The sequence below is a fragment of the Maylandia zebra genome, linkage group LG9 (assembly GCF_041146795.1).
Source record: "Maylandia zebra isolate NMK-2024a linkage group LG9, Mzebra_GT3a, whole genome shotgun sequence".
Lineage (NCBI taxonomy): Eukaryota > Metazoa > Chordata > Actinopteri > Cichliformes > Cichlidae > Maylandia > Maylandia zebra.
Genome location: NC_135175.1, coordinates 34,494,404 through 34,518,180, shown reverse-complemented (window position 1 = coordinate 34,518,180; position 23,777 = coordinate 34,494,404). Strand labels below are relative to the sequence as shown.

The following is a 23,777-nucleotide window of genomic DNA, read 5'->3' as shown; positions in this document are numbered from 1 at the left end:
AGTTTAAGAGGCAACTGGGCAGCAGATCAGGAGGACTGCACCTCTCTGACTAACATTAAAATTTGTTTTATCAGAAATGTTTAAGTGTGACAAATGTGCAAAATAGATTCAAATAAATAAATCAGGAAGTAGCCAAATCCTTTTTAACTGTAGACACATGCATGTTCCTTTATCCATCAAACACTGAGCTGGTCACTGCATGGGCTTCAGGGAAACTACAGAGAACCACCAAGAGTGACCAAAGCTCAGTGCATCTGCACATTATGTTCACACTCTACCATGTAACGTCTTAATGCATGCTCGATCCAGGTAAGGAAATCCCAAAACGTTGATTCTGTTCATCAGGATGTAACGTTTTCAGCGGGAGAAACGTTCTGCCACTCATCCAAGTGACTACGAAAAACCAAAATAACAAGTTTCAGAAACGTACCGCACACAAAGAATTAAAGAGGACATCACACAGCCAGTACCCCTGATGGGATCAGGGGCATTAGTACACGTTTCTCGGCTAACATTAATGCTGAATGTGTTATGTTGAAGCAACATATGGTTAAAGCCAAACTAATGGATGGAGACCTTAAACTTCATAGCATCTACAGAGTAAAAGGATCTTTACATATTTATCAGTACTTTAAATTAGTATTAAATGTACTGAAGGAGTGAGGAGTGTCCTAAGAAGATGGAAGGAGTTTTGCCACTAGGAGGCGTTAGAGAAAATTCACTGATTCTATGTTATACATGAATACGAATGTCATGTATATGATCGCCTAATGGCGATTTATTCTTGCCACTAGGTCATGTAAATATCTAGGAGCAGTTTATTAAGGTTCAACAAAACACCTCACCAACGTTCTGCATGTCTTCCTCCACTACATCCATGAACCTTCTCTGAGGTGAGGTCTTCCTCCTTTCCGCTAGTTCCATCTTCATCATCCTTTGTCCATTATAACCCCAGTCCTTCCTCTGCACATGTCCAAACCATCACAGCCTTGCTTCTCAACCTGAGCTGTTCCTCTGATGTTTTTAATTAACATCTTCAGCTCTTCCTCCTGTTTTTGTTGTCAGTACCACCGTGTCCAATTCATACATCACAGCAGGCATCGCTACCATCTTGAAAACCTTCCCTTTCAGTCTTGCTGCTATCCTTCTGTCACAAATAAACATCTGCACCCACTCGACTCTGCCTGCACTCTCTTATTCACTGTCCATTGCTTTGGCTGGTTGACCTCAGGTATTTAAACTCATCTATCTTCACTACCTCTGCTCCTTGCAGCCTCACTGCTACACCGATCTCCCTGTCATTCATAAATGTCTTTTTTCTTCTGATTTTCATCCCTTTTCTCACCAGTGCATACCTCTACCTCTCTGCCACGTGCTCCCTGCTGTCACTACAGCTCACAATATCATCTGCAATACCATAGTCCACAGAGCATCCTGACAGACCTTATCTGTCAGTCTGTGCACCATCACTGCAAACATGTAGGGACTCAAACCAGGCCTGTCACTTCTACAGCACACCTCCCCACTGTCTCAGTGCCCTGCACCACCCTCAGACATGCATGAAGCTATTCTGCTGATCTGATCGTTACCTTTTTTCTTAACCTACCTTCAGTAACTCTCCCATATCGTCATGGTATGACTCATCAACTTTATCCCTCTGTACCTAGTAAAGCTCTGTACATCACATTTGTTGTAATAAAAAGACCTCATGCCCAATATTAAGTATTAGAAATAAATACCTCGTGTTTAACAAAATATTAGCCAACCTAAATCTAATCCATACCATTGTGTAAGTACATTACCAGGATTTTTTTTTTTAAAAAAAGTAGTATTTTTGTATTCTCTTGGCCGGGTTGCCATGTTTCCCTCAGACTTGGCATCCCTTTCTGCCAGGCTGCTACCGGAACACATAAACGCCCCTCCCCTCCTTTCTTCCTCTACGGATGCTGCAGTCAAGTTGGCCGCGCATGCGCACTTTAGGTCCTCTTTTTCTTGGAAGGTAAGTGTGGCATGGCGCGTGTTGCTGCCTTGGGGGGGATAAACGGTGGACTTTAGCGGTTTTTAGGTGACCCATTAACGATTTCAGAGGTATTAAAGTAGTCATGTACTGGTTTGAGATGCCGAGGGAGTAGTTAGTCGGTTTCCCGGTGGATGTAGTCGGTGGCAGGGTAGGGTGTGGGTGTCCATGTTCCGACTAGCGCTAGCATGCTGAATCAAAGGGACATGCGGCCTTCGGCGGCGCGCTCCGTGGAAGCTGCTTGTCATTCTCCGCGCTAACGCTCTTGTCTTCGGTTCGCGGTTAAAATCCGCACTGTTAACCGACGACCCGGCGGGCCGATCAGGAAAAAACAGACTGATGGTTTGTACCCGGTCCGCTGTCGATCCGAGATTAATCCGCGCCTTTATTTGGACCGAGCTGAATGGACGGCTAGCTCGGTTAGCCGCCGCTAGCAGCGCGTTAGCTCGGATAACGGGACTTGGTGTTTGTGAAACAGCAGCGCACGTTGGCCAGCCGCAAATCTCGCGGCATCGAAATCCTGTCCCGATAGCGTTACAATAAATGGTTATAAACCAAAACATCCAGAATAAAACGTGCTAATTTTAGCGTTTGATGCACTATTCTCTGCTGTCTTCACAACGCTATGTTACATTTGTAAACTCTGAGCCAGCTTAACTTCTGATCATTAAAAGATTAACCTTTAATTTATTTATGTGGCACCGATGGGGCGAAGAAGTGGCTGCGAGTGAATTTTGACTTTGAACTTCATGCGTCCACTGGGCTTGCTAACATTTGCGATAAAACTGCTGCGGCAGATTGAGAAGTGGCGCAGCCGTCCAGCCTCGTGTCGAGCCGGGGTGGCGACGTCCACGTTTCGGCGGAGCTTAGGGATTTGTTTTTTTCTTTTTCAAATTGGATATTCAAAATGTATAACTCGGATCACACTCAAATTAATTTCCCAGCAGATCAAGAGGACTGCACCTTTATTCATTTATTTATTTATTTTACAATAGAAATCTCGCGATATCTACCTAAAAGTAGCAGAGATCTCTGTGGGGCCCAGGAAAAGGCTGCGGTAGCCTAAATCAAAGCAGGAAAGAAAACTGTTAAAGTGGCTCAAAACTCAGCCGAGCATAGCAGATTTATTAAAGTAGAAACACTTTTTTTTTTTTTTTTTTACATAATTTTTTAAAAATTGCAATGTTTACAGCAAAATCCCCTAATTTGCTTTTTCTTTGGTATTAATGTTAATATATTAAACAAGGCTGTATTGAATTGCTTTTTTTTAATCAATGTATGCCCAAGGTAGTGTTTCAACCCTTTAAAAATGGGGAAGCAGTCGGGGGCTGTGGTTTACATTGGGTCAAAATCAAAGCCACAATCAGGCATGTTTAAATATCATGAAACTCCTTAAGCTTTAGCTGAGTTGAAGTAGAATCAATGTTTTTCCAGCAAGCATTAAACTCTGACAAACATTGCAAACATTTAATTCACAGGACTCTATCTACATCAGGCTGCTGTTGACAACTGTCATGAGATTCATGTTTTCCCTCATTAACTACTGTGAAAACACCAACGCCGACACTTTAAGTCCTCTGTTATGTACAGAACAACTATTATATTTGACCAGGGTCAGGGATGCCAAAACTGTTGTAATTTAACCACAATTTGGCAAATGTATGAAAGTGGAATAATTACTGGGTCATTTTACAGGGTTTTTCCCCGTAACACTTGACATCAGAAGCTTTGAAATCAGGATGCTATTGGACAGATGTAAGAGGTGTATTGAACGTGGTCATCTGTTTCAAGTGTACACTTGACTAGGTCAGGTTACCTTCTGATTTTTGCTCGCTGTCGTGTTAATGCCATGTCTTTCTCCACGAGAACCTAACCCTGTGACTGCTTAGTGTGGAAGTCTGTCGATATAAATTTCTGTGCTTGATTTCGGGGTTAGTGATGTGTAACTGTCTCCACCAGCGCCCCAGACCCATCGCACCATGGCAGATCCCGATCTCGATTTCCAGACTGGTGAGTCTGGCGCCTCCGCCACCTACCCCATGCAGTGCTCTGCTCTGCGTAAGAACGGCTACGTGGTGCTGAAGGGTCGTCCCTGCAAAATTGTGGAGATGTCAACCTCCAAGACCGGCAAGCACGGACATGCTAAGGTAAACTCAGAAGCTGTTTAGTCCTCTTCTTTTATTTCAGATCATTTTGTACCGCATGGTAAAGAGCATTGGTCAGGACAGAAAAGGGGGACCATGAACATGAAACAGGACAACGCGCAGAGTAAAGACCAGACAGGCTGAGAGCTTTCAGGTGGAGGACTGCTGAAAGCTGCAAAGTTTAACATAAAGTTTTGGAGCAGTACCTGAGGCTCGGCCTGGATTCTCAGGTTTCAAACCTGTCTGATCCAAACTGCATGATGTGTGCCTTTACTAAAACAAGGCCTTCTTATCTTTACTCAGAGTGTTCCTGTGTGTACTTTGCCCTCACATGGGACTCCGTCATGATAAAAATGGGGGGTTTTTCAGTTTAGTGTTCCACGACCACAAAATGGGACAAATGTAGTCCTTAGATTTGAGTCCCATTGAAGATGCCTTCTGACCTTTTTATTGGTTGATTTATATTAACATGATGGTAATCTCCATCTTAGTACTAACAAAATGAAATCCAATAATTATCTGGGCTTTTCTGACTGAAGCGGCCTTCTGTGCAGCCAGGTTTCAGTTATAGCAAAGACTTACTACAGCCCAGCTTTGTAAACCTGGTTAAATACTTAAATCTGCCTGTCAGAAGCTTTAGGGAGAAATCCAAAATTTGTTGAGTAATTGAAAATGAATAGAGAGTAAAGCTGCAGTGGATGTTTGTCTGAATTTCCCAAGATTTTGTGGTTTACCAAACTCGGATATTTTAATGTGTGAAATTTTTATTTTTCATCACTTTGTGCCTTATAACAGCCGTCCCCAACCTTTTTTGCACCATGGACCGGCCTTTAAGGTGTCGCGGATAAATGCAACAAAATAAAACTAGTACCGGTACCGAAAAAAAGAAAATTTATTCATAACACACGTGAAAAGACCCAGAAAGACCGAGTTAACGATAAAAACGATGACAAAACAACGCTGAAAACCGATACATTTCACACCTGAGCCTCAACTCTCGCGGCCCGGTACCAAACGACTCACGGACCGGTCCGAGGCCCGGGGGTTGGGCCTCGGATGCTAGATTAAACTAAGCCTCACTCTTAAAGGTTCTGTTTTTAAATCAGTCTGTTCTTCTTTCAGACAATGACCTAAAATCTGTTTTTGTGCCAAAGTGTTTGCAGGGAAAATCCAGAGTTGACAAAATTGAACAACCTTTTTATGTCACGTTTTATTGAATGTTCCATTTCAGCTTGGAAAGATTCAGATCTTAAATCTAATTAAACGTTTACTTCCATCAGGATGATGTGACTCTAAAAGTCTAAAGATAGATGGCAGCACAGTCGATTGTTGCATAGAGCAGTGACACAGTGAAAATGCACAATAAGCATCACTCGACATGAAATGCACGTTAAAACTAAGCAGACCTGAAACAAAAGATCTCATTGAGCCAAATAAAGGCTGGTAGTGATGAAGCTGGGTACCTGTAGCCTGCACCGTATTTAATGTCACTTTGAATCAATTCAGTGAGGGCAAAAAAATCTGGAAAACTTCTGCTCATTCAATTTGGGTTTTAAAAAAAAGTTTGATTTTGCAGCTGATTGCAGGAGCAGCAGATTTAATTGCATTTTTTTAGTTAAGTGCAAACTTTCAGACTGATGGAAGGAAGAACACTTGGGACCAAAGATGACTTTTCATGCAGATTTTGAATTGGTGTAACTTCAGAATCGAGCTTTAAGTAAACCAAAATAGCCCCTCATAAAAACGAATATGTGGTTAAGCTGAAACCGTAACGCAGGCCGTCGGACAGTAGGCTAAGGTTTCTGTTTAGGCATTTATTGAAGTTTGACCCCGGGCTGGTGTGATGCATGACACTGGCAGGTTGATCAGTTGCTGTTGTGCTGCTTTCAGTGGCTCCTGTTTTTTTGTTTAAACACTTGTGAATTCCTCATCTTCCCTTCAGGTTAACCTGGTTGGCATCGACATCTTCACCAACAAGAAGTATGAAGATATGTGCCCCTCCACCCACAACATGGATGTTCCCTCCATCAAGAGGATAGACTATCAGGTACTTCCTGTCAGCTGACTGTTTGAAAAGGCTACATGGTGGTTGAGCGGATACATCATCTGGTGTTTGGGTTCCCAGTCGTTGCCTCCCAACAGTGAGTCAGCAGGTGGAAATATTCACAGGGCGTCTTTCTGTTGTGTGAATCAGTCAGTCCAGAAACCTGACTTGAAGTTTGTTTTATAGTCGGAGAAATGTTTGGGATAAGAGCAGAACACGTGCTGCTGAACCTCATCGTCCCTGTGGATGTTTTAATGTTAGAATGGAAGGAAACATTTCCACTCACTCATCCCACTCACGCTAAATAAGCCTGCAAATAATCCAGTCACTAACATTCATGTTGGAGAAAATGAGACGTAAGCTTTAAGAAATGGGCGTCTTTACATGAACGGCTCAGATATCTGCTAAAATAAAGATGTGACCACTCGGGTTTCAAAGGTCGGGTTCATCGGTGAAGCGGTGCAGCTGAGATGAACCCTGAGTAACCTCTGGCTGCTGCACGCAGCTGGTTCCAGGCCTTTACCACAGTGCAGATAGAATTTGAAATGAAGTGTAACTGGTTGTGGTCTTGTGTGTTTCTGAGCCAGTGAAAGTTTCTGTACTGTCCTTCTTTTGCTCACTACCTTTACATTTTTATCACGTTGTGGGATAGTCGGCCCAGCATCCAATACCTAAACATGCTGAGTTTGCAAATGAACACGTTTCTATGGAAACGGCACAAAGAGTCCGAATAATTAATGTACATTAGTGCACTTTGCATGGATACATTTCTCATGCAGAGCAAACAGCTAAACTGTCATGTTACAGATGTGCTACCACAGCTGCTTTAATCCGATGGTGTATAATTAGCATTTATGCTCCAGGTGACTGACTGCAGATGTGTGTACAGGTGTGTTTTCACTCTGTGTGTTAAAGTGTGAGAGGTGCTGAGGCTCAGCTGCAGTCTGCTCACGTAAAGTTCTGTCAGAAACAAACACGGGATCGTTTAAGTGTTCGTCGGCTTCATTCTACAGTTGTCTGTATCAGGATGGACTTTGTTTTATTTTTCAGTGAAGTGCCGGTCTTTACTTTGTGCTGTGGGCTTTTGCATATGACAGCAAAACCAAACTGAGCACAGCTGCTTAGGTGGTTAACCTAAATAAAAAGTAAAGGTTCTGTCTCCTGTACGCTTCACATTAATAACTTGCATCGTTAAAGAAAATCTCTAGTTTAACTTTCCTTCATCTGTGGCTTGGAAATGGCCAAATCCTCTCAGTAAGGATTTTTGGGCACTGCTGGGGTTTCCTGGTCTCAGAGGTGATTACACGTGACCATCCACGACATTTAGTGTCAGAATGGAGGCTTGGTATAATTTGATTGTTAACAAAACTCGTTTTTCTTTTTTCTTTTTTAAACAGGTCATATTTCCCACAGTCCTGGAAATTTGATGAGCACTTTACCCTTGAATAAATAAAAGGCTACTTGGAGTTGACAGATTTCTGAGATTCAGACATGGCTAGAAATTGACTTCGTATCATTTTCTGGCTGAAAAAAACCAAACTAACATTAAAGTTGTGCTGAAAGTCATTAAAATGTTTATTACGTTGTGGAAAGTTTTCCTTTGTGATACATGTGCAGGAGTGACTCTGGTGCTATACAGCTGGAATAGCTTCATTTGGGACTCAGAAACTTTGAACTGTGGTCAGACTGGAGAATGTGGATCGCATGTTTTTATTGTGACCAGCTTGAGGTCTGTGCAGATGTGATCAGTGAAGTCTTTTTGTTTTTCTGCAGTTGGTTAACATCAATGAGAACTATATGTCCCTGATGAGCGACAACGGCGACATCAGAGAGGACCTGCGCGTCCCCGACAATGAAGTCGGCAAGGAAATCGAGTCAAAGTTCGAGGCGGGTGAAGAATTCATGGTGAGTTTAGTCTTTTCATATAATTCATATTTGTCAGCCCGACCTGAAGCCCCGTTGTAGCTGTCACAGTGGTGAATCTGTCTAAAGCACAATGGTGTGGGCTAATTCCTGGGCTGTGAAACAGTTTGTCATCAGTATTAAAAAACAACCTTGTTTTTGGGTCATAAATTGATTAAACTTCCGTGTAGTCTTGGAAAGAAAAGCGTCTGGACTTTGAGTCGCTTGAAGACGTTCCACCTCTCATCCGAGAAGCTTCTTCAGTTCAGAACTGAAGAAGCTTCTAGACTAGGAGGACCTGGATGACTGAGAAGCTTCACAGACAAGCTTCCATGTAGCTGGAGGCTTCGGGGTTGGGAGTCCTGACCCGGGAGCAGAGGGTGGAGATGGCGAGGAGGGCGAGAGCTGCACGTGTAACGTTTCAGATGATTGACTTGAACACGTTGTTTGTGTGTCTGTGCGCTCTCCGCAGGTCACCGTGATTGCTGCCATGGGGGAGGAATGTGCTGTCGCTACCAAGGTCTTGGCCAGCAAATAAGGAGTTGATAGACTTTGCTGCCCGGACAACAAGCACCACCCACAACCAGTCTCTTGCATTCTCATTGGTTCTGTCACCAAAGCGTCGGCCTTCACAGACAACCTCAATCATTCTGTTGTGATCTCTCTCTCTCTCTCTCTCATCATTGATCTTTTATTTCTCCCCCCCCCTCTGCTCCTCCTCCTTTTGGTTTCTCCTTTCCATTTGCTGTTGGGATTGTTCCGCCGCAGCTCGCTGCGTGGTCCTCTGCCTGATCACTGAGGTTTTGTTTGGCAACTTTATATAAAACGACTTCAAAACAAAAACACGATCAGTCGCTCAATTCCTGCGTATTCTGTTTGCCTTCAGACGTGTTGGTTTTGCCACTCACATTCCTGAATGTTGAAATAACAGCGGGATTCAGCTTTTGTATGATTATTTTTTTATATTCTTTAGATTGAATACAGCAGGTTTAAAGCCTTTTAGAGGGAAGGGGATCAGGGGTCGGGGAGGGGCTGGTTTTGAGTTAAAGCCGTGGGAGGGAGGGAGGGTTGCCCCTGTAGATACTGAATTCTGGATTAGGTCGCCCCTCTAGCAGCCATACCGCTTTCCAGCATGGCCTTTGAGTGCGACTAGGTCCCTTTTATTTTTATTTCCCCTCCCCTGATCGGGGGATCGTGGTGGCCGGCACGTAAAGAGCACTCGAGGTCCCCCCCAGCATGTCAAAGCTCTAAAACCAAGATTTCTTTTCTCCCTTTCCCCCCTCCCTTAAAGAGAAAAAAGAAAAAGAACAGAAACTTCAGTGATTAACCCTCGTGATGCCAGTCTCTTGTCTGTGTAGAAGTTTGAGGGGGCGTGAGGGTCCCGTGCACTCGCACCTCTCGTCCATCGGGGCCATCCCCCAAATACAAAAAAAGAGGAGTGTTGTTTCGTTTTTAAGAGGGCGTGAGTGTGTGGCAGTGTGGGCCTCCGAAATGTGGGAGGCGGTTTGCAGTGAGGTGTGTGTTTCTTTTTTTGAGGGGCTCGATCGGGTTGGGGAGGGTGGTAGAGTTGCAAACGTTTTTTGTTCACTCGAGGCCTTTGTCACCTGACTGGAGATGGCAAAATAAAAACGATGAAACAAATGGAGAAAAACTGCAACCGATGTGTGGTTTTCTGTCTCAAGTATTTTATGGTCTCAAAGGTGGGTGAGCGGGCTGCTGTATCATGTATTTCAAAGTCCTTATTTTGTCATTTATATGCTTAAAAATACTAAACACTGCTCACGGCTCAATTCCAGCTCCTTGTTTTTATTTCTGGACCCTGCTAGAGTCGCCTTTATCACTGCTGTCAATCTAAATGATCACCTCGCACAGATATGAAAATAAGTGTTCTCACTGACTCGTCCTTTGTTGGTGCCGTTTTACTCTTCTGTGGAACTACAAACTCCCTCGTGGGTTTAGTTAATGCTGAGCTAAGACGAAGCTCTGTTTGATTTAATCAGACAAAAATTAGTTCAACTGCGGAGAAATGCTTTGGGAACTTTTAGCTCTGTGACTTGACCTCATTGAGGCAGCTTTATTCTATGATAATCCCAGTAGTACTTTTCATACAGCGCTCCACAAAATCCACCTTTCAAACAGCTTCACAGGAGCAGCAGAATCAAACTATAGTGAGAAATGTTGCAGAAAAACTCTGAAAAGTCCTAAGAATTTAAAGATGCGACTTGAAGGAAACGAGCGCCTCCATCCTCCTTCCATCCAGCAGGCTGTTCCAGACCCTCGAGGTCCAGCTGGGTCCCTGAAGCCAACTGAAGACCGCTTCCTGAGGCTCTTGGGTAGGTATTTCTGAGCGGGGGTGTGGTCCTGAAGGTCTCTAGGAGTAAACAAATATGAATTGATTCCTGATTGGCTGCCCATTGTAAGCAGAACTGACTGAGCAGGAGGTGGGTGGGGCTTCTTTTTAAGGCTTGTCTGTAAGATTCAGTGAGTTGACCATATTTACAATGGAGCACTGTTGTTCTTTTTGAACTTGGACAAATGTGCGTCAGCAGAATCCTTTCTCTCCACCAGCTGATTCGTTCAGTCTGAAACATCGCAGCTGTCTCCCTATAACGATGTTTGGGAAAGAGTTGAAGTGAAAACAGTAGCAGGGATGTTCATGAAGCCTGCAGATCCTCGGCAGTAAATCCCATGACCCTGCTGAAGTTGGAGGAAGATACTTTCCTGCAGGGTGTAGTGTAGCTGCGCCGTATCAGGGAGCAGCAAAGCACCACAAAATGGTCGTTTTCGAACATCCTGGATGTTCTGCTTCACGGCTCCTGTTATACATGTGACGAGTGATCGGAAGCAACAGTAGTTTGAAATACCGGAGTTATCTTTTATTGTCTGGCTTTTCTTACCCCAAACTCCTCAATAAGCTACCCCAGAGTTACTCAGACTGATAAGCACATTAGATTAGATGAAACTTTATTAACCCCTCGGGTGGGTTCCTCCAGGAAATTCAGTTTCCAGTAGCAAAGCACCGAAGAAGTTGCATGTTGCAGATACGATAAGGGAAATGAGAGTCAGGATATAAGCATAAATACACCATATATACACACATATATATAGATACAGAATATACAAAATGGATTAATAGGATTGCTCATTTGAGTGAGTTTATTGCACAGTGATTATTGCACAGTCGAATATAAGAAAAGAAGACAAAACAAAACAAAAAATATATATTGCACCGTGTAGAAAAGCACCTACAGCTTAGTTGTTCCCCCCTCCTTTGTCCCCCTGTCTCCCCTCCCTCTCCCCTCCAGAGAGGAGTTAAACAGTTTGATGGCGTGTGGGACAAAGGAGTTTTTAAGTCTGTTGGTTCTTGTCTTGGGGAGAAGCAACCTGTCACTGAACAGACTCTTCTGGTTGTTTATGGCCGTGTGCAGAGGATGCCTGGCATTGTCCATAATGTCCATCAGTTTCTTTAATGTCCTTTTCTCTGCCACTGTCACCAGAGTGTCCAGCTTCATGCCGACCACAGAGCTAGCCCTCCTGATCAGTTTCTCCAGCCTGGATGAGTCCCTCTTTGCTGTGCTGCTCCCCCAGCACACCACAGCATAGAAAAGTACTCCAGCAACCACCGACTGGTAAAACATCCTCAGGAGCTTCCTGCAGATGTTAAAAGACCTCAGCCTCCTGAGGAAGTACAGTCGGCTTTGGGCTTTTTTTATACAGGTGCTCTGTGTTGCATGACCAGTCCAGTTTGTTGTCCACCCACAGCCCGAGGTACTTGTACTTGTTGACCACCTCCACCTCCTCCCCCTCTATCTGAACCAGCAGTGGACCTGCTCTAGACCTCCCGAAGTCCACAACCAGTTCCTTAGTCTTTGAGGTGTTGAGTTGCAGGTGGTTTGTGTGACTCCATGCGACAAAGTTCCTCACCAGACTTCTGTACTCCTCTTCCTGATCATCCCAGATACACCCCATGATGGCCGTGTCATCTGCAAACTTCTGAATGTGGCATAATTCAGAGTTGTAGCAGAAGTCAGAGGTGTACAGGGTGAAGAGAAGAGGGGACAGCACAGTTCCCTGTGGTGCTCCTGTGCTGCTGACCACTGTGTCAGACGTGATGTCCTTCAGCCTGACGTACTGTGGTCTGTCGGTGAGGTAGTCGGAGATCCAAGCCACCAGGCAGGGGTCCACCTCCATCCTGTTCAGTTTCTCCTGAAGCATACAGGGCCGGACCGGGCATGAAACATGAAAGAGACTTTGCTGCATCTGATCAGTGCTGACTGAATATGAAGTTTAGTCACAGCCAGCGTTCCCTCTAAGCTGCGCGTGCGCAATTGCGCACTGCTGGCACGATCTCTGCGCACAAAAAAATCTAACCTGGATTGAAATTAAAGTAAATATGTTAACAATTCTGTTCTGCAGTGTGAGTCAGTGACTGGCTGCTCCTGTATGGGATCAGAACGATGCCACATTATCCCATAGTCCAGCCAATGATGCGATTCACATTCGTATATACGCAGCTAATCAACGTCGCTGACAGGCTGTGACAGCGTCCTTATGTGCTGACACCGGTGTTTTAGCGAAGCGGCTGATGTGGAGTGAAGCCACGTTAATGACAACGTGTACAACCATTGGAGACGTGAGCAGGACAGACGGAACAACTGACGGACAAAGTGTGGACTTTATAGCAGTTTTTAAATTGTGTTGATCGGCCACGAAAACCAGAGTTATGATAAAATATCTGCAATGTTTGGTTTTTATATTTATTACAGGAAGAAACTGTAAAAACGTCGTTTTATAAGGAAAACGCTGGAAAGCCTGCGAGCAAAAAGAAAACCAAAACCCCGCCCTTTCCTATTGGTGAAAAAATGTACCATGTTGACCAATCAAAAAAATGATATGGCAACATGGCATTTAAATGTTTAGGGAGGGGGAAGTTTTAGGGGTGATGGGGGTTTTGAGATGTGAGAGATTTGTGACGTTTAGCACAAATCTTGTGTAGTTAGTGTGTAGTTAGTGTGTAGTGAGTGTGTAGTGAGTGTATAGTTAGTGTGTAGTTAGTGTGTAGTGAGTGTATAGTTAGTGTGTAGTGAGTGTGTAGTGAGTGTATAGTTAGTGTGTAGTGAGTGTGTAGTTAGTGTGTAGTTAGCGTGTAGTGTAGTCAATAGTGTTGTTGTGTGTGTCAGAACAATGAGGCGACTGCTGAGTGTTACAGGTGTTACAGCAGTGACACATCTGCTGCTGTCAGGCCTGCAGGTATCAGGCTGTTGTTCTCCTTCATCTCATAGTGGACACAAATTATTTTTGGAGCGGCACAAATAATCTGTGTGGCATCAGATTTGATGCAGAACAGCTGATTGTTCTGTAAATAGTTTGAAATGTTTATTTTAAAAACACCTTGGCTGCATTTTTAGGTAAACAGCTGCAAAAAATGTTGTTTGCAAAACTCAGTAACTTTTTTGAAGAAGTAACTATATAATTAATTGCCCAACATTGGTCATTATATCCTGTATTTTGCAGACAGTTACAGACTCTGTCCCAGACCACAGACTCATAATACAAGTCAGAGCTTTATAAAAAAGAAAAAAGAAAGAAAGAAAGTTGTGTTTTCAAAATTGGTTTAAGTTATTTTTCCGTCCAACAGTGTTAACATGCTACACAGGTCATGAACAAGATTTCTTCTCATTGTAAGTGGGCTAAAGTAGTTAATTAAAAGTAGTCTAACATAAATGCTGTAATTAGATTATTTTAATAAACATGTAACTTGGATGATTGGATGCTGGCGTGACCACAGTGCACACGTCTGATGTTGCTCACAGTGGTCCAGGGGACGCTCAGGGAGTTTGTGTGTTCGCTCAGACACATGAAACATTAGAGGGAACACTGGTTACAGCTGCTGCAGATAAAACTGTGTGTGTGTGTTACGAGTTTTGGTTAGTAAGACTTAACAACTGGTTGTAGGTGATGCCGTCGTACTGGTTAATCTCTATTGTGGTGCATAACCTGTTCCAGACCAGGTTAGGTCTGCAGCATTAGTTACCATAGTGATGCATCCTGGTACAAAGTGAGCAGTCGAGGTTAACCGTTGGTTTACCTCGACGAGCCCAAACCCTGCTTCCTAGCAGTGGCGTCTATGACGAGCTTGCGCGACTGTTAAAACTCCCGCCTGACAGGATGGAGACACGTTTTTAAAGCTGCGGTTGATACAAACTCAAACATGTTGAGCAGTGTGAAGAATTCAGACACAAAATACGAACTTCTTCATTTTATCTTCCCTTCTGGCTGCATTTTAATCAGGCATGTGAGTGAGCAGTGTTACAACGGTTTCCATTTGTTGCACCTTTACAGGGAAGCAGCAGTTTAACTCCCTGAAATCTGTCTCTGTGCAGACACTCAGCTGTACTTATGTCACTGACCTCAAATTGCAAACTTCCCTGAATGTGCTTTCTTCTGATTGGCTGCCACACCCAACAGGTAGAACAGCAGCAAGAACTATACCATTACCTTTGAGTAATGCTGATCCTGGTGTTCTGTAGTGATGCTGCTTCTGGGTGGAAGGATGTGCAACTGCTGTTCACTGATGCATGAATACACAACTCTTACTGAGTTTAACAGAAAACTCCAGGTGGTTTCATTCTCTTACAGCTGAAGTACAGCTTATCTTATCTTAGATCAGAAGCTGCACACTGACCTCTGCGACCACTGAAAATATGAATCTTTTCCTTTTAGTATAAAGACGAGCTGTTCTGAAAGTGTTCACATGTACGAGTTGGAATGTGTGTCCTCGGTTTTTCCTTGCTGCAGTTCATAGATAAACTCTTCAGATCAAAGACATCCGAGTCATCCATTTCCTGACCCGTCTGGCTCTGGGTTCCTCTCCACCTCCTCCTGCTCTTCTAGTGGGTCGCTGAGGTGTTCCCGAGCCAGCTGAGACCCCAGTGTGTCCTGGTCCTGTCCTGGAGTCTCTTTGAAGTTGGACATGCACAAAACATCGGACCTAGCAGGCGAATAATGGTGCGATCTGCCCTAAAGGAGTTATAGATTTAAGACTGTATGTGAAGGATGGATGCATCCACCTACACGCGTTTTCTGGTCTCGGGATCCATTATTTCAACAGTGTAATTACTATTTTTAAGAAAATATATTTTCCAGTACCTGCTTAGACCCACAGCATATTACTTCTTATATATCAGCATTAAAAATGCTCTAAAACGGTGAAAACAGTTGAGAAGTTTAGTTATGATTAGCTGAGGTGAGGCCTTGCAGACCACGCCCCCTACCATCACGGCTTTACAGCATCCAGATGGGTGAGTTATTAAAAGAAGATCAACACCTGCATTGTTTTAATGAATGTATCCACGCAGACCAAAACAGTGTTTCTAACAGGCTGTAAACATATTCAGAGTCCAGTGAAATAATTAGAAAACTGGAATATAAATTGATTAAAATGTTGCACATTTGCAATTAACGAACTTTCAGGGTTTAGGGTTGGGTTTGGTGATGGCACATGTTAAATGAGCAGGTTGTCATAAACTAGAAGACGCTGCCTTTCACATGGAAGATTTTCCTGTGAGTTGAAACCAACTCCTGTAGTCCTAACTCGACCATCGATGGGCTGTTCATGATCTCCTGGCTCACAGCTGAGGTGATCCTGTCAGGCGTGCTCTGGTAAAATGGGTGCAGGGAAAGTAGTTTTTATGGTTCAGTTTAGTAATACTCGTGTTGGGTGATGGAACCATATGTATGCAACCTGCAGCACATTGTTTAAGCAGATAAGAACCTGCATGAGCGGCTGAGAGCGGGTCTGAACAGAGAGAGCTGGAAGAAATGGATGAATGTCTGCAGCTTCTGCCTGCAAACACACAAACCCGCACAGTGCAAACACTGCACTGCACAAGCAGCAGTCACGGGGGCTCAAGTCCATCAGATGGGCTGTAAGTAGGTAACGTTTATTTATAAAACAGCTTTATAGGTCAGCCGTGGCAAAAAGACGACTCAGATGTAAGAAGACCTGCAGACACGAGGTGGGAGGAGCCAAAAACACAGGCAGGAAGCCTGACTTTGCAGACGTGCACAGATTTAAAAACAAGAATTTAAATTTGAAATGAAAAGCACTGCAGATCTTTCATATGTAGGCCACCGCTGCCCAGGTCCTAATCTGTGGAGCTGAAGTTCACTGAGGAGAAAATGCTCATCAAAGATGATCACATAAGCAAAGAGGCCGTTTGCTCCGAGGTCAGCGTGTGGATCAATCAGTTTATGAGTAATACTGAAGAACACCATCATGTACACCACCTTTCTTTTTCAAATCTACGTCTGTTTCCTGCTCACACGGCTAACCACGGTTCTCCTGGCCACCACACGGCGCTTCCTCCATGTGGGGATCCTGACTGTTGGCTCACTTTCAGAGTAGACGGTTTCCTTCCCAGCAGGAGAGGATCTAATGTTTCTGGCTCTTTCACGTTTTCTAAAGACATTTCTACTTCCTATCAGACAGTGTTGTGGTTTACATATTATCTCTTCCTCACTTCCAGGAGGAGACACAGATGCCCTGGGATTGTGTCATGAAGGGCATCCGACATGAAAACCTGACAAAACAAACATGTGGCGCTACCTGCTGCGGTGGCCCGTCGTGGATAAGAGAGCGTCTGAAAGTCTCTTATGCTGGAACGTGACTAAAATGCATCAGGAGAGACGAGCACAGCAGTGAGGACTAATGCCCTTCACTGGTTTCCTTTTACTGGAAATTACAACCAAAAAGAGGTTGTGTGTGTGAGAGATCCCCCCCTGAAACACACACACACACTTTTTGACCACTAGAACTGCTAAAAATATCTCTGGGGTGCAATCGGTTTACATCATCGACCCAGAATGCATTTCACACAGAGTAACGTGTACCAAGCGTTTGGGACGTGTAAACGAATCAGAGTGTTTGTAACAGAGTGCTTTAGTGGGGGAGGACATTTGGAGCATGTTAAGGAATGTAATGGGAAATATGTATCTTTCTAATGTTACAGGCTTTGATTTCAGGTATATGTGGAGGGTTTGATTGTAATGTCACATTTCTAACCAGCACATCATGAACTGTGAGATTTGCTGCAGACGCCTGCTCCTCTGTAACACGCCTCAGAGCCTGGGCTGCACACCCACTGTATAATGTAACGTTTCTCATATTTCCTACTGTTACTGAAATACAGAGAAGTTGAAATGTAGGAATGAACAGATGAGGATTGTAAAAGAAAAAGCTTTAACAACTTTGTTTCGCATGTAAATGATTATAAACCACAAATCACATTTTAGTTGGTGGCATGAGGGAGCACACATGACTGTAGCTGCACGGTGGGGATTTAAATACTATTTAATGAATCAAAACACCTGATCACGCCCCGTCCTCTGGAACGCTGCAGCTTCTACTTTAGTGCTGAGCATCTTTTGTTGTGCTGAAGTGGCAGCAGCGGCGGGCACGCCCTGCCTCAGTGCCTCATGTGAAGATGAATCACTCACTTGCCTGCATATCTGCACAGTGAGCCAGACTTCAAACCACAAAGGCTGAAAAAATGGGACCCATCGAACCAGTTATGGGTTCTCTGACTCATCGGGAGGAAGTTTTTCCCTGTGTGTGTGTGTGGTGGAAATGTGGCTCAATGAAGAGGGCCGAGTGTGTGAAGAGGCAGTGAATGATTGACCGGACTCAGCAGGTTTATTATCAGGGTGTTTTTGGGCTGCGGTTGACCTTTGGACTTGCATCCTCGCTCACAGACAGCAACAACAGCTGTCAAAAAGTGTGAAACTGTTTGTTTTCAGGGTAAACGCGGGTGACACTTGAATGTAACTGTTGCTGTTTCATCTTACAAACGTAAACCAAACGCAGATTAAACGGTTTTCACTCCAGCTGGAGCTCTGCGCTCGTTAAGTCGACCCATTTTCCTGATCCATGTGCTTTTACAGCCCGTTCACCATATTTGGTAGGGCGCCGCGCATGACGTCACAGCTGCGTCACCTCCGCTGCCTTCTTTCTCGTCCGAGCTCTCAACATGGCGCCGGTAAGTCCTGGCAGCTCGTCCGGTTTTTGCTTAATTTGTTCTGAGTTTCTTCGCCTTTTTGTTTCTCTGGCACTTTGATCAAGTCCCATAAAAGCACCCATCGTTAATGACGGGTGGCTCTACCGAGAAAACTTTATTTACATCCAGAAAACTAACAAGTTAGCCGCGTTAGCATTAGCTCGTAGCACTTGGTCACACGTGTCTCATTCTGATTGCAGACCAGACTCCACAGGGAAAAACGCATATTTGTTTCTTTAAACAGTTTTAATACCTGGAAGTCTACCGGGTTTGGGTTTGTGGCTAGTATCTGTGTATTTTAGGATACACAGGTGAATTCGGCATAACTTAAAGTCATGTTCCCTTGTCTATTGTCACTAAATAAGGAACATTGTCTATCATATTAACTATTTTGTTCTTGAGCTTTGGTGCTATTACTGGTGTTTGGGATCACTAATCATGGAACTAAAATAGACGCCAAATCTCATGAGTAAAATAATGATAACTTAAAAAAAACCTCCTGCCAATCCAAAGGAAAAATACTTGTCTTAATTGAAAGCACACATATTACATCCATTGTACATGACAGGCTTTAAATAAAATGTCAGTCCCATACCTGCAAAACTGGTTTCTACAAGACTGAATCTGGCAGAGATTGAATGTCCCTTTTTTTTCTTCCAGGACTTGAGTCCATATCCAGACAGACATAATATCAGATATTTAACGCAAGACATTCGTTTTGAGAAAATAAATGACAGTAGGGACTTGTTCAAAGCCTCACTGGAAACACAACAGAGCTCGAGCCAATAAACAGAGCCTGATGCGTCTTTTAAAACGAGTGACCTCAAATTTTTTATTATTTTTTTTTATGACTGTATTCAAACATCAACCAAAAGCATCAGGAAACTCCTCACACACTGAAACTAAACATTAGCACTGAAGGGTTTATGTTTGACCGAGCGGCTCCGACTCTGGCTTATTTTTAGCTTTAGGTCTCCTCGTCATCTTTTTTCTTTAACCATCTGGTACTCGGAGATTTATCTAATGTCATTTGAAGAAACAGACTTTGCATAACTCAAGAACCATGTGGCGACGTCGCTTCACCACTGTTACCTTGGAAACCAGCTATAGCAATAAGCTTTGCTCACTATGTTAGTTTACGCGTGTTCTAGTAAAGTTAACATGTGAAACATGATCACAGATCAGAATGAAGAGGCCAGCTGGTAAGAAGTCCAAGAAGGGGGCTGCATGGAAGTTCACCCTGGACCTGACCCACCCTGTGGAGGATGGGATCCTGGACTCTGCAAGCTTTGTAAGTCTTCTTGCAGTCGTCACTACTTTAGCAGAAATCCAGTTCAAATCGTGTCCCCCAAAAGCGACAAATTAATTTATTAAAGGGTAAATTTGGTGGTTTTTGCAAGCAGCTGACCCAATCTGTGGACTAGGGCGCCCTTCCCTAGCTCCAGATTTACTAGGGTTCTCTTCCCTAGTGCATTACTATGCTCTATCCAATAGGAGACCTTCCTTAAAGAGAAGATCAAGGTGAACGGGAAGACGGGGAATCTGGGTGACATCGTCCAGGTCGGCCGCATGAAGAACAAGATCAACGTGACGTCTGAGAAGCAGTTCTCCAAAAGGTAAAACGAGAAGTGTCACAAGAACCAGAGAACCTTCCTGGAAACGGTTCTGATGGTCAATGTTCTTCCACAGGTATCTGAAGTACCTGACAAAGAAGTACCTGAAGAAGAACAACCTCCGCGACTGGCTGAGGGTGGTGGCCTCTGACAAGGAGACGTACGAGCTGCGATACTTCCAGATCAGCCAGGATGACGAGGAGTCCGAGGCAGACGAGTAAACAGCTGCAGCCACATCTGTGTGTGCGTCAGCGGGAGAATAAATGTGGGAAAGAAATCTCGTCTGTGTCGTGTTTTTGTCTGACAAAGTCAGTCCTGCAGCGTCCTGCTTAGCTGGTGTATGAAATCATGTTTATCAGTTTTATGGAGCGAGTAGATTTGATCAAACATTCCCAAAAAAATGTGAGAAATTTTAAAATTGGTGAGGAAGAAGCAGAAAACATGTCAGCATACATTATGTAATGTGTACTCTATTATCAGTTGTCAAAGGAGTAAAGAAGTGAAAATATGAATAAAATAACATTTTATTAGGATCAGAAAACAGAAGCAAATAAAATGAGAAGCCAAAGACATTTCCAGTATTTACACAGAACCAGTTTAGTCTGTTATTCCAGTTAACTGCTGTTAAAGTGACAAACTGGTTAACTGTAATAATCTTCCAGGTGTAGCTAGTTCTACTTCATGCATCAGCAGAGTAAACACACAGCAGGGCTGCACTGTTCATATACTCCTAGTTTCGGGGTTCTTAAAGCACAGCCTGCATGTAGGTACAGGAAGTGATGCACTGCTGTTTTCATTCATCCAGAGATGGGCTCAGTTTTCAGTTCCTGCTCTGCTGTCCTCACACCGTCGCAGGCTTGGCTTCCCTCACAATGATAAATACAGGTGACGTCAGATGTAGCAGGCACCTCTGTAAGGATTATAAACCATCATCCTCTGAATGAATATAAGATTGTCAAATTTGGAAAGCTGTATTAAAAACAAAGAAAGGGGAGACTCAGCTGGTTTGGACGTGTAGAGGACGGATCATGAATATTTTGGACAAAGGATACTGTGGATGGAGCTGCAGTGCAGGAGGAAAAGATGGAAACCACAGGAAGTTCATGGATGCAGTCGAGAGTGTTGGTGTGACAGCGATAGGTTGAGATCTGGGCAGATGACCCGCTCTGTGCACCCCTGGAGGGAGCAGCTGGAAAAACAGGACAGGCTGGTGTATAGGAGGTGGCCAAGCAACCACCAGGTGGTGCACTGGCATGTTTAGTTTATGAGCAGCATCAGTGTGATATAATGGGATACAGCTTAATGATATTGCTTGAGCGCAAAAAAGTGTCGCACAAATTCTCAAAATGATTTGAGGCCCAGAGTTACCACAGAGACACAAACGCCTGCAAAACGAGACATAAAACTTGACACAAAAAGAACTGAAGATGCACCAAAAGATGTAAAATTGCTTTAAGAAATGATGCCCTATATTACCCAAAGTATTCACTCAGCCATGCAAGTCACTGAAATCAAGCATCAGCATGCAGATTGTTTCCACAAACATTTGTGTGTCGCTCTCAGGAGCTCAGGGAATTCCAGCGTGGTACCGTGATAGGATGCAACCTGTGCAACAAGTCCAGTCTTAAAGATTCCTCACTACTAAATATTCCACAGTCGTGTGTCAGTGGTGTTATCGTCAAGTGGAAATGATTGGGAACGACAGCAACTCAGCCGTGAACCAGTAGGCCATGTAAAAATCACAGAGCGGGGTCGGTGGATGCTCAGGCACGTGGTAAACAGAGGTCACCAACTTTCTACAGTGGACACTTGTTCTCTTAGAGGATAAATCTCACTTCTCTGTCTGATCTCTGTCTCAATCTGATGGGTGAGTCTGCGTTTGGTGGGTGCTAGGAAGAATGGTACATGTCTGACTACACTGTGCTAACTGTAAAGTTTGGTGCAAGACATTTTAGATCATTTCATGCTGCCAACTCTTCATACATGAATGTGCACCAGTGAACAAAGGAAGGTCCACAAAGACAAAGATAAGCAAGTTTAGTGTGGAAGAACTTGACAGGCCTGCACAGACTCCTGACCTTAACCTGACAGAACACCTTTGGGATGAATTAGAAGCCTCTGACCCAGGCCTACTCATCCAACACCTGCGCTTGGCCTCACAAATGCACTTCTGGAAGGAAGGTCAAAAATTGCCATAAACACACCCCTGAAAAGTCTTTCCAGAAGAGTTGAGGCTGTTATGGCTGCAAAGACTGGGTCAAAATCCAATTGCACCCTATAGATTAAGTCAGGATGTCCCTCAGGTTCACATGCATGTGATAGCAGACGAGCGATTTTGGTAATATAGTGTACAAACTAACTACGAAACAAAAGCCAAGAGCGATGAAAGAGACAGAACAAGATTTTTAAAAACGGTAACATACATATTTAAGGTACCGTACTGCATGAAGATTCAAAAAGAACGACAGCCATAACAAATATAAGCTTTACCAAAAAGGAAAGTCTGAAACTCTTGAAACAACATTAACACGGGAGTCTATGAGGAGTGAAGCGTTTTGGAGGCTCAAGTGGACACTAGAGGAACTGCAGCAGAAGCAGAAAGGAGCTGCAAAGGTCAGTAAAAATGCCTCCAGGATTATGAAAAAGTTACAATAGAGAGATGTTTAGACTCTTTTTCAATTCCGATATCTTCTCATAAAGAAGGAGTCTCAGTAAAACAAGGGCAAAAAAGTAAATTACACTGAAACAAAGCCTCACGGGAGCTGTAGTTGTCCTAATCAGGCACTATTGTTTTCTTTCACCTTGAGCAGCAGTGAATAAATTTGCACTCTGGCTTCAGGGGGACGTGCCAGCAGAGTCCATCCCCTCGGGTCAGCTCTGTGCTCCTGTAAGAAGCGCCTGGGATAACTGCTTTATTCCCGTAAACAGAAAAGGATGTTTTATTTTGCTGCTGCTTTCTCTGGCAGCGTGTCTGGATTCACTCCCATCTGCTCATCTGTTGCATATAAAGCGTGAACCTCAGGAATCCACCTCATCTGCTCTGCAGTCAGCGGCTGGTGTCATCTCACATTTATACGATGGGTGTTTATTACAGAAACAGTTCTCTGGAAAAACAGTTTACAGTAAATTTGAATCTGCATAGAAACTAGTAATTGACACTGGCAGATAACTCAAATATTTGCCTCAAAATAGTCCGGGGAGCAGCAGAAAATGAAAACGCTGATAAATGTCGGTTCAGTGGTTGGCAGCTTGTCAGTAAATCCTGAAATTGAGACTTGAGCCTATGTTCTTGATAAATAAAGCATTAAAATTATGCATAAAATTTTGTTTGTTTTTAACTGAACGAGTCTCTTGATTGGGCTCAGTTTCGCTCCTGAAGGTGTGAACATCTCTGAGCTCAGCCGTGTTTCCCACAGACTGTCCTGTGCCGACAGTGGTGGAGTGTCCTGTTTCGGCTGCTTTATACCATCATGCAACTGTGTATGCAGGTAACGCTGTAATCGGACTCTGTGGATCAGGTGACGAGCAACAGCACATATATACAGCTGCACAGACAGAGTGTAGACTGATGGCTTTATTTCAGAGGGCCAGCTGGGTGCTGCTCCTGGTGGGAGGGGGAATCCCTGACTGCTTCTTCAGTCCCTTTCCTCAGTGCCTGTGTGTCAGTCTGTACAGGGTTTCCAAACAGATTATTTCTTCAGCAGATGCAGCAGTTTGAAAACCACCTCCGGGTTCTGATACATGTTCTCAAAGTTACATTTCAGTTTAAGAAGTCCTGGTAAGTTTTAAGCCTGGTGTTAGTGTACTGCAGCACCAAACAGACCACACAGACTCACACTGACTCGCAGTGGGGATGTAGCTCAGTGGTAGAGCACATGCTTTGCATGTATGAGGTCCTGGGTTCGATCCCCAGCATCTCCAGGTTTTATACCATCGAGCTTCTGCACTTACTCAAAGACATCCACACAAAACAAATAAAACTGAGGTCAAAATGTCACGTGA

At 43.9% G+C, this 23,777-nt stretch overlaps 2 protein-coding genes and 1 non-coding gene across 3 annotated transcripts; all 3 read left to right on the top strand.

Moving 5' to 3' along the window:
• The first annotated feature begins 1,893 nt into the window (after positions 1-1,893).
• On the top strand, positions 1,894-9,764 carry eif5a (eukaryotic translation initiation factor 5A). The gene is made up of 5 exons (XM_004572909.6): positions 1,894-1,999; positions 3,977-4,164; positions 6,104-6,208; positions 7,979-8,110; positions 8,580-9,764. Exons 2-5 carry the CDS (start codon positions 3,997-3,999, stop codon positions 8,643-8,645), a joined length of 471 nt encoding a protein of 156 aa, XP_004572966.1. The 5' UTR covers positions 1,894-1,999; positions 3,977-3,996; the 3' UTR covers positions 8,646-9,764.
• An 8,234-nt stretch (positions 9,765-17,998) lies between these two features.
• Positions 17,999-20,052, top strand: rpl22l1 (ribosomal protein L22-like 1). The gene is made up of 4 exons (XM_004572910.4): positions 17,999-18,144; positions 19,343-19,453; positions 19,657-19,778; positions 19,852-20,052. Exons 1-4 carry the CDS (start codon positions 18,136-18,138, stop codon positions 19,994-19,996), a joined length of 387 nt encoding a protein of 128 aa, XP_004572967.1. The 5' UTR covers positions 17,999-18,135; the 3' UTR covers positions 19,997-20,052.
• A 3,572-nt stretch (positions 20,053-23,624) lies between these two features.
• trnaa-ugc (transfer RNA alanine (anticodon UGC)) lies at positions 23,625-23,696 on the top strand. The gene has a single exon. It is a non-coding gene; the product is annotated as a tRNA-Ala (tRNA).
• Positions 23,697-23,777: the final 81 nt, after the last annotated feature.